General features: G+C 42.5%; 1 protein-coding gene across 2 annotated transcripts in view; it reads left to right on the forward strand.

The window, feature by feature from the left end:
• Positions 1 to 725: 725 nt before the first annotated feature.
• Positions 726 to 11,293, forward strand: part of zcchc7 (zinc finger, CCHC domain containing 7) — a 51,744-nt gene continuing 41,176 nt past the window's right edge. The window contains exons 1-3 of one of the 2 annotated variants that reach the window (XM_054604393.1): positions 726 to 803; positions 3,921 to 4,513; positions 6,437 to 6,641. In XM_054604393.1, the coding sequence (XP_054460368.1) occupies positions 4,001 to 4,513; positions 6,437 to 6,641 (718 nt within the window). In that variant the 5' untranslated portion in view covers positions 726 to 803; positions 3,921 to 4,000. Of the gene's footprint in view, positions 804 to 2,117; positions 2,416 to 3,920; positions 4,514 to 6,436; positions 6,642 to 11,293 lie in introns of those variants that run through there. The other variant, XM_054604394.1, reaches the window with a different exon arrangement.

An 11,293-nucleotide genomic window follows, 5' to 3' on the forward strand; every position in this document is an offset into this window, starting at 1 on the left:
TAAGATTTTTACATTTTTTTGGGGTAATCCTGCACCTTTAAAATAACTCCACATGAAAGAAAATATGATGTGCTGCTTTTATATCAGGATGTAAAGCATTATTATAGCATCACAATCTCGATAGAGGATAAAACCAAAACCAGTGCTTAGAAACACTGTCAGTCACACATGTGATGTAATGCATTATAAAAAAGATAGGCTTAAAGTTTGGGGATTTGATTTGAATATAACTGATACCATGTTTTTGATGGTCCTAAAAGTTTGTTTTATTACTTTACTTTTTTCTACTTTTTATTAACTTTTTATAGAAACAGACTGCTTGACAGAAACACACGTTTGTACAACAGACTGACATAACTGAATTTACAACAACAAAGATGACAACAACAATTTTTCTTTTTTTAGGCCAAGAAAGACAAAACAATCCTAATAAAATATTTAAAAAAAATGATGCTAACAGTTTTTGTTGCCTCTGCTTGGATGAGGTTTGGGGATTCCAGTGGGTCCTTTAACTCTTGTCCTCAGTATTTTCTCAAATTCGTTGCTATTTTTCAAGATTTGATGGATGGATTTCCTGGAACATCAAATCACAAATCCCTCAAGTCCAGTCATGTACCCTTTAACCGATTCTAACTAACGTTTTCTGGATGCGAAAGGTCCTGCTCGTCTCCCGCAGGACGCAGTGAAACGTTGTGGTCGGCCAACCTATTTCCCCTCTGACGAACCCGGAAGTTGTTTGTCGGTCTCCCTCTGACTGGTTGAGCATCCCGACTCTTGTAAGCTCTCCGTTTTTTGGGATAAAGGTGAGCTCGTGGTTACTGACATCACATATGAAGCATGTTTAGCGGTGGCTTTGAGCAGGGAGACTTTAATGCCACGTGTTCGTTTCCTTTCACGTGTTTGTCACTGAAATGCTTCCTTGTTTACATCCGACCGGCTGCTCTGCTGCCTGTAAGCACGTGGACAGACAGGAGGGACACATGCTAGCGTCCACTGGCGACATGTGGCCCTTACTAGACATGGCCCCCCTTCCTTAGCGACAGTTTTTCGGGGGACTTTGTGTCTTTGGGTGCGGGTCAACGTTAGTTAGCTAGGCACGTAGCTAGCAGCTGCTTCCTGAGGAGCTCACTCATGTGCCCCAGTCCACCTGCTAGCTCGTTAGCATGGTGCTAGCCGGGGCTAGCACCATGCTAACTGCAGTCACAGTGCATCCATGCTCCTAAAGCTGAGATGTCTGCTGTCATTGTAGTGCACATAGTCGTGGGCTCAAGAGCTGATTCTGTCACTTTACAACGTGTGTGTGTGTGTGTGTGTGTGTGTGTGTGTGTTTTCCCAGAGAGACCAAACACCATGGTAACCAACAACATCAAATCAGTGAATTTAGCAATTATGTTCCCTTGATATGATTGTGTCATTATGTCCCACTGCTCAAACAGTGTGGGAGAGGTCATGAACTCATGCGAAGTAGCTACTAAATTCCTTTGTAAGAATAAACCTGCAGACATATACATAATCCTACCAGTAAAGGTCAAATTAAGTACTTTTAATTACTTAATTTTACGTGAAAGTACTGACACCAATATGACATATATTATCAAAAGTACAAGTACTTATGAAGCAGAGAACCCCACTATTATATTGTTTTACATCGGATCAGCATTATTGATGCATTTGGTCGAGTTGGAACTCATTTTTGCTGCTCTGTTTACTTTTAGGTAGTTAAATCTATTACAATGCAGCATATTTTAAAAAGAGTATATGTTTCTGTGTTAAATCTTAAACTGCAATGTAAAAAGTACAATTTTTTCCCTCTGAAATGTAGTGGAATAGAAGTATTAAGTAGCATACAATTGAAATACTCCAGTAAAGTACCTCTGAATTGTACTTAAAGGTACCTCACACACATGCTTAAAGGTAGGTACTGTTTTTAAGTTATTCCACTTTATTAGATGTCTGCTTAGGTTGATGTTGGGCAGAGCTATAATGTGAATTTTGATTTCACAGCAGACACTTTGACTTTCCCAGTGGCACAGTCCTGTTCCATATCCATCCTTCAAAGATACGCTCCATCTCCCATTCACTTCTATTAAAACCTGAACAGATTCAAGCATGGGTTTCCTGTATTCAGTGCGATAGTTCAACTTCCACCAAGCCGATGTGCTTTGTTGGCCAGTAGTTTGGTGCTCTCATTCTTTGAGTTAACAGATACAACACAACTAACACGAGAGTCTGTATGTACCCATACAGCCCTGTGCACAGCTTTAATTAGGCAGAATAAGTGAACACACCTGTGCTCGGGGACCATGGCTGTGCTGGGGCTTCATGTTCCACCACTGTAAAACACAGTCGGTCATTTGTCAGCTCCAGGTCTCTGTGCGACAAACTTCAAAGCTGTCGCTCTCCCCTCGCCAGCCGGTAAGACTCTTCTTCTTTCTGTCCCTTTAATCCCCGGCGGCCGGCTTGTGACCGCGTAGCGTGGCGTTTCTGCGGTGTGTGTGTGTGTGCGGTCCGGGAGCCAATCATCTCCAGCCATCATGGCACAGACACGCAGGACTGGACAGAGCAATGGGCCGGTGCCCCTTCTCCGTCCAGTGTGCGTCTGTGTGTGTGTGTGTCTGTGTGTGTCTGTGTCTGTGTGTGTAAGAGATTTAGAGAGACAGAGACTGGGGAAATTAGCAAGTGTGTGTTAGTGTGTGTGTTTTAAAGAATGTAGTAAGAAGATAATTTCACAGTTTCTACCATACAAAGTGGCACCGATTATGTGTTGTTGAGGTGTTTGTTGTTGACATGATGGCCTCACAAGTAACAAACCTGAATCCAAGCTGTTTCTTACCACCAAAGCTGTGGCGAAACAGTTAAAAAAAAAAAATGCAGCTGATCCATGCTGTCTCTCAGCTTTGTTAACAAGCCCCAATGGATTTCAGAACAAGACCAGAGTCTGTGCCCTCCCTGTGATTGACGCCGGCATGGAGGAAACTTATTCCTCCGTGCTGTAGATAATAGCTGATATCACTTTGTTTGCATGAGATGGATAGTTTAGAGGATAAAAGATTAACACAATTTTGGGTAATAATTAATAATAATGAATAATTGGATGTCCTGTCTTTCTATTGGTGGACTGGCCTTCTGCCAGATTGTTGTCAAATGCATTAAGAGTGGCGAATATAAATTAGCTTTACACAGATTTTAACAGAAGAATATGAGAGAAAAATTTGAATGATAATAAAGTTGCAGCCTTGCATGTTGTATACCTTAGGTAATGGTTAGCTTGACATGATAATATTGAGTTTGCATTATTGAAAGTAAACCGCCGTAATTTTTGAAAGAGTTTATTTCTTTATTCCTAAGCGCAGTTTTCATATAATATTGAACTATTAGCATGGGACTAGTTTTACCCGGTGACCTCTAGTCATTTGCATTGATGCGGACGGTTGTCCCTAATCTTAATCCTGTATGGATCTGACATATCTGTAATTTATCAAGTAAGAATTCCATCGCAAATTACCGACCATATTTTCATGTGAGGAAATTAGTCACGCGCAAATAATAATCTTGGTGGTATTTGGTTCGGTTTTTATAACCGAACCAAATATAAAATGGCTTTTATAGATAAAAGCTTTGACAGCATTTTTGGAGTCTTGAAATCATATATAAGTTAAGTAAATTCAAGTAAAATACAGACTTTACTCATCCTGTCCGAATGTGACAGACAAAACACAGATGTGGGGGGGATTCAGTAATTTCTAAATCACATGAGGTCTCCTGGTAATAACAGTCCCGTGCAAAAAAAGTTTGTAGACAATGTTATTACACATTTCACATATGCTTTTATTTTTATGTGTTACTTTATATTGCAATTGTGAAGACTTGAGTTGCCTACAATAACTTATCTTGGTTTTGTGTTTTTTTAATCCCTGCAGTTCGCTTCATCTCCATCTCCTTTGGCGTGAGCGTTGGTAGGGTGTGCGCATGTGTGTGCAGCCGGGTGTACTTTGGGGTGATGTACTGTGCGTACCAGGATTGGAAGGAGGTGGAGGATGATCTGTATCAAGAAGATGACGGAGACTCTGAGGGGTCGGAGGCCAACAGCGAGCTGGAGTTCCACCTCTACAGCCAGCTCCACTACTCCTCGAATGCCGGGGCGCTGGAGGAGCAGGAGGACAAGGTGGAGACGGCGGAGGGCCAGGACAGCCAGCAGCCTGAGGCGCCCGTGAAGACAGAAGATGTCGACGGAGAACGGGAACAAACTGAAGAAAGTAGGCCTCCGTCTCCGGATTTGGACAAGTTACTGCAGTACCTGAAGAAGCAGAAGGAGAAGAAGCGACAGAAACTCGATAAACAGAAGACGGTTAACCCTAAAGGTCAGAGGTCGTCTTCATCATATATCGAGGAGGTCATCGTGATCGACTCCAGCCCGGATGTCATCTCCATCTCCGAGGATGACGATGAAGGGGTCTGCGCCTTAAAGGGCCGAAGCGCACACCGGATGCAGACTTCCACCCCGGCCCCACAGGTAGAGAGCAAAGATGAGACGCTGTGTCGTCTTCCCCCCCCTTTAGCTACTGTTGTTACTCTGTCAAACTCTCCATCCACTCACAGAAATGGAGTTTTACATTCGAGCGGCAATAGATGACTAAGTAGTATAGTTGGTGATGACACCGCTGAAGCAACGACCGTCGCTTTCGTTTTCTTCAGAGTTACCAGAAGCACATTTAGCAACATGGCTACCGCTAGCAACCGGGCTGCTGTCCAAAGCGAGAAACAACTGTAAGAACCACTATTTAAATAAACCCCCCCCCAGGAGATGCCACCCAGAAGCTGACAGAATTGCGCTGTGAAAGCAGGGCTTATAGGGAACCAATCTAAATGCTGATTGTGTCATTATTCTTTTACCGTTACATTGTGCAATCAACATTTACTTAATCAGGATAAATAAATGCAAAAAAACTTGCCTGTTGCCATCTAAAATTGGCTGGCAAACATGTCAGCTGTATCTAGCTAATACGCTAACATTAGCTCCATGGGTTGGTTTAAAAAGCATTTTACAACAGAATTCTGAGAATCCTGAAAAAGCTTTCTTAAATATGTACCTCACAGCTCCATACAGGGCCATGAAAAACTATTAACACATTCTAGATTCCAAATACATTTCTATTATATTTTATAGATATTTATTCTATTTTTGCTTATAGGTCATACTTCACTTTTTTCAGATCTTAGTATGAAAAAAATCTGTGTAAACACCAAATACAGAATGCGCCAGAACAGAGGATGCAAGACCTACTTTTGATAAATTGTCAGGATTGTGCACAGACGCTTTTCCACACCTCACTGAGATCCAAACTCAATGCCAGCAGTGGTCGGGCTGATCGGATAAAAAATGAGAGCGGGAACCGGTCTCTGACTGTCGTTGGACTACTTTTCACATGGGTGATACAGGCGCAGGATACCTTTTTTCTTTTTAACAAATGAAATTGAATCTGGAAACTGTATTTTCTGTTTACCCTGGTTGTTTTTTTTATTCAATTGAGTTTGACGATCTAAAAGAATTAAGTGTGACAAATAGAAAAATAGAAGAAATCAGGAAGGGGCAAATACTATTATGTACTTTTGTTTAAATGTAACCGTAAACTCAAACTAATGTAGTCGGTAATAATGTGCTGGGTAAAATTAGTACTGTAGAAGGTAAGCTAGTCAGCCAGAAATGCTAACAATTGCAGTTTACTTTAATGCAGATACACACACAGTTTAACCAATTGCGTACACTTTGTGCTTTTGGCATGGGAAAGGCCAAAAAGACGACACCAACCTCCAACTCTTTAGAAGCAGAGTACCGCTGTTTCTACAGCCCCACGCACAGCGCCTCAACATGTGGAGACATCTAAAGCTTCACAGTCCCGCTGTTTGTACTTGGCGGCCAGTGCTGCTTTCACGGCATGTGGGATGGACGGTATCGATGGGAAAGACTTGCATGTTTTAGGCTCTAACGTCATCTGACAACTCAAGATGGTCGTATGATTGCAGAAGTGCAAAGAGGGATTCATGGTCTTTCTGAAATGTTGAGAGTTTAGAGGGTTATATTGTGTCAGACCACATGTTTTTGAGCTGATGTTTCCCCACTCCATTTCTTTGTTTGCTTTAGTAAATTCACAGCCAGCTGATTGATTGCTGTTGAGACGCAGCGTTCAGTGAAGCATGTAGCAATGCTAGTAAATGACTTGATGCCGTGGCGGAGCATTGACCAAAAGTTTAACTCCTAAATTATTTCACACAGAAAGAAAGTGAAGTGAAGAGAATTGCAGTGTTTTCATGATTTTTCTTTCACTTTTAATTCATAGTGGTTTGATCACCGTAAAGCACGCACAACGTAAAGCACGCATAACCTTGCAACTGAGTGCTTTATTTTAACATTACTATATGGTTGTTGTTCATCCAGAGAACCCAGAAAAGGAGTCTCAGTGCGCCGGTGACTGTGGACTCCAGCAGCTCAGGGTCCGGCTCAGAAGAGTCGGAATCCCAGTCCAGCTCTGACTCGTCAGATTCAGATGATTTGGAGAACTGGATGCTCCTGGGCCGAGGGAATCAGGACGGAGACCATAGCATCTCGCTCAACCTGGAGGGAGGCTCCGACAGCAAAGAAGGTGCGTCTTTGTTCAGACTTTTGTGAATTTTTATTTTTTATTTTTGAGTGCACTTGTATGTGCGGGGAAACGGAAGCAGCAGAAGGGGTCTTTTTTTAGTTCGGTCCAGCTCAGTCAGAACACGCAGCCTACCTGCAGGGCATTGATAAGGAGCGGAGCGCGGCGATGGGCCACACTGCGAGCGCTCTGCGTGTGTGTATGCGTGCGTGTATGTCTGCATGTAAACATGCAGAGTCCGCGTCTGCATGTTGACGAACCCGTAAGCTCTCAGCATTCCCGGCAGCGTCTGCCCAGTCGCTCGCTTCCACCGACGCATCTTTAAGTGCGTTTGTGTGCCTTGTGTGTGTTGATATGTGCGAGTGTTTGTGTTTATAAAATATTCCACCTTCTAATCAGCATGCATGTGTACATACATGCGAGCGTACCAGCAGTCATAACGCTAATGCCAAAAACAAACAGACGGAGAGACAACAAGGGGAGAGATGGGAGTAATCAAAAAATGAATAAAAATGTTCCCTGCAAATCTCTTCAGATCTACACATTATCTTAACCTGCAGCCTCAGCAACCTCTACAGCTCCCCCTCCCCTCCCTTCTCCCTCCTACCTAACTCTCTCCCATCTCATTCTTTTATCCTATTTTCTCACTATTGTGCTCCCCCCCCCCTCCCTCTTTCTGTGTCTCTCTCACCGTTCCTTCCTCATTTGAATTTCCCTGGGCTGATGTTTCTGCAAGAGTGCTCACTGCCTCCTCTACACACAACTGGGCTAAAGGAGGGGGTCTGGAGCTGGTGGGAAAGGCTCGAGGTTTTTGGCCTGTTTTTTTTTTTTTTTGGGAGGAAAGGAGAATTTTAGGTCTCTGTCTCTGTTTCTCTCCCTTTCTCTCTCTCTCTCTCTCTCTCTCTCTCTCTCTCTCTCTCTCTCTCTCTCTCGTCTGGCTTCTCTCTGTGATCTTTGGAGCTTGACCTCATGTCGGCACATGGGGGGTCATGGGTGTGGCGTGGAAAGGGTCTTAAAGTGGGAGGAATGGGGGAGGGTTTAGCCCCCCCCCCCAAAAAAAAAAAGAAGGGGAATGAAGGCAAAGAAATTTGAGGGACGAGCCTCAATGGTCTTGAGCTGCGAGATAATTTGATTCTACACAGTGATTCTTAGCAGGGGTTGAGTATTTGTTTGGTAAAATGGGCAAATATGTTTTTGTTATAAAAAAAATAAAAAATAAATGTATCCTGATATTGCTTCTTCCTCTGTGCACTAGAGCCCCTTTGTTTTTCCAGAAACCTTTGAAAACACCTCAATGGGCCACACTGTTGCACTGGCAGACATCTTAATTCATTACAATCAACATGGCCACTGTAGTTTGTTTTCAGTTAATGCAACAAATATGTATTAATCCACAGCTGAAAATAGTCCCCAACAAGTAAACCATTTACTCCCGTAACTACAGTGCCCAGCTGTTTAGTGAGACGTTTTTTTTTTAAAGATTAGAGTAGGGAAGTCAGATTAAGAGACAAACTAACAATTTTTTTATATCAGTATATTAGTATATTGTAAATAAAAATATATGTAGGATATACCAGCTAGGGTCTTTATGAAGTAGAATATTAACTGTTAACCAAAACATCACAGGTGATATTTCAGATAATTTAAGTTGACGATGAGAGATGAAGTCCCGCCTTTTTCCGGTTCACCACAATGGGACCATATTTCATAAAGAAATATGTTCAGTAGTCAATGGCGAGAGACGAATCATTTTTTGATCTTGTTTGAATTGTTCCACGAATTACACATGTGATGTTTGTCAATGTAGAAAATAATTTTGTCGTAAAAGAAATCTGACATCAAACTGTTGTTGTATAAGACTGTGAAGATACGCAATTGGAAAGACAATCTAGACACATCTAGAAGTCTCGTAAGTGAAGTCTTGTAAGATGTTACGTTTTTACGTGAAGCGTAGTTCGGCTACCTAGCTAGCCAGTGCTATCGAGATGAGAGATGCGGTTCAGTAGTCGGACAATCTTTTTAAATCAACATCACATGTGTAATGCATTATTTGTCTCGCGCCTTTGAACACTGTGCAAATGTTTTACAAAATAAGGACACATGGGGGAAACTGGAAGGGGAATACTCAGAACAGTAGGCATACTAAATGTTTTTTTAGTTTGCTAGCTTGACTATTTTCCCACAATGCATTGCATAAATGAAATAAAGGACAGAACTGAAAAATCATTAAAACAAAGTATGAATGGTGGTGAGACAAGGGGTAGATAAATAAGCACTATTTAACCTTTGCCAGACATTTTGGTTTTGGTTTGTGAAATGTGGAGTTCAGACCTGAAACAATTAGTCGATTAGTTGATGCACAGAAAGTTAATCACCACCTTTTTTTTTTTTTTATAGTTGAAAAATATTTTGATGTACATTTCAAGCAGCTCCTTATAATGTGATCTTTTATATCGTTGTTAACTGAATGTCTTCTGGTTTTGGACCGTTGATTGAGATCCCCTTGAGCACTGGGAAAAGGAAGATGGACATTATTCACCAATTTACAGACAAAATGAACAATCAATTTCCGAAAAAAATAATCTTCAGTTTAGTCTATGAAAATAATTGTTTGCAGCTCTAGTGGCGTTCCAAAATCGCGTTGTATATTGATGAATGTGAATGTGTACCTAATGCATAAAAAATATACTGAAGAAATGAGAAAATAGCACATACTGTACAATGAGTAGGCCATGTTATATGGAGCTGAGATACCGGTTTGATTATTCCTCCTCTTGTTCTGTCTACTGCTGTAGGTTAAATTATGCTTATTTTCTTCTTCAGGGAATTTGTTTCACGTGCCCTTTTTATTCTAACCCACAAATGCAGAGAAAAGGCCAACCTCAGGTTGAATTCTTACGACTACAATAACCGCTGGATCCATAACCGCGAGCTGTTGGATAAATAAAAAGATTGATTTCTGTTTTGATACGCCACGTTGTGTTTTGACTCCTGTAGCCCGGGAGCCTAGCTTCTTTCTTTTTTTTCTTCCCCACATCCGTGTGGGTGTGTAGAGTAACAGGTTTGCACAGCAGTGACTAATAGTATTTGTACGCCTAAACCCCCATCTCAGCATCACCATCAAATCACATTCACTACACTTAGCCTCCCCCCTCTCCCCCGCAGAAATTGAATCCTTTCTCGTTCCGTCCCTCTCTCGCGTGGTGACACTTGTTCACATACTTTTACAATCACCTTTTCTTTTTTCCTCACTCCATCACATGTGTGTTTTTTATTTTTTATTTTAAATCATAAAAACACACGGACACACATGCACACTGATGCGCACACAGCCGGAGTGGCTATCTGTCACCTGGCCCGTACAGGGGGCAGCTGTCGGTGGGTGGATCTGCAGGGACACTGGATAAGAGGGGAAAAGAGAAAAGATAGTAGAGAAAAAGGGGGGATGAGCGAGGGGCCGTCCGGCAGCAACGCAGCAGCAACCAAACGGAACAAGAGAGAGAGAAAGAGAAAAAAAAAAAAAAAAAAAACCCAGCTCAGTGCCTCTCCCACCCGGAGAGGCGTGCGTGCACATGCACCGTGAATGAATCCGGCGTGTAGGCGGGGTGTGCTGGAGCTAAACTTGAATCGTAAGTGGTTTAACTTCACTCAGTGGTCACACTTTTTTTTTTCTTTCTCTCTCTGTTGCCCCCCCCCCCCCAGTTCTCTCCTCCTTTTTTGTCCCCTTGGTCTTGGTCAGTGCTCACCAAACTTTGTTTGAGGCTTAGAGAGTCGGCTTCTGGCTCGCTATCGGGGTGGCCGATCACATCAGAGAGAGAGAGTGTGTGTGTGTGTGTGTGTGTGAGTGTGTGTGTGTGTGTGTGTGAGTGTGTGTGTGTGTGTGTGTGTGTGTGTGTGTGTCTCTCTGTGTGTCTCACTAAAAGTCTTGGTGAATTAGAGAGAAAGGTGTGTGTTTGTACCCAAAGGTTAACATTCTCTATCTCACAGAGAAGGAAGGTAAGCTCTTCTCTCTCCTCTCCTCCTCTCTCTCCTCTCCTCTCCTCTCCTCTCCTCTCTCCTCTCCTGAAGCACAGTTTTCTATCCGCTGTGTTGTTCCTAACAGTTTTGTCATGCTGTTCAGATTGCTTAGGTATTACACACATGCTTTTGTTCGTTAAAACCAGTAGCATGAGTGTCCCTGTGTACCTTCTGATGAGTGAGAATGAGTTTAGGCCTGAGTGTTTTTCCTGCAGTCTAAGCCCCCAGCTGGCTTTTGTATATTTTAAAGTGTGTATTTATATTTTTTTCTTTTAAATATTACTTTTTAGGCTTTGTAGTCTTAATTAGATATTACACGTGAAGATAGACAGGAGAGGGAGGGGAAGACATGCAGCAAAGGGTCACGGTTCGGATTTGAACCTGGGCCGCTGCCGTAAAGACTCAGGTGGCCTATCTGGGGCCCCCCAAAAGCCTGCATCACCTTAACTCACCCGCCAGCGTACTGTACCCGTGAAATCTGGATTTAGATGGCTCCTCTGTGTGTTTTGCGGCTGTGGGCATCGGGATTGTAAAATGAGATTACAAAGGCATGTTGGGTACCACACTAGTTGTGTGTGTGTGTGTGTGTGTGTGTGTGTGTGTGTGTGTGTGTGTGTGTGTGTGTGTGTGTGTGTGTG

The sequence above is a fragment of the Anoplopoma fimbria genome, chromosome 9 (assembly GCF_027596085.1).
Source record: "Anoplopoma fimbria isolate UVic2021 breed Golden Eagle Sablefish chromosome 9, Afim_UVic_2022, whole genome shotgun sequence".
NCBI classification, from domain to species: domain Eukaryota; kingdom Metazoa; phylum Chordata; class Actinopteri; order Perciformes; family Anoplopomatidae; genus Anoplopoma; species Anoplopoma fimbria.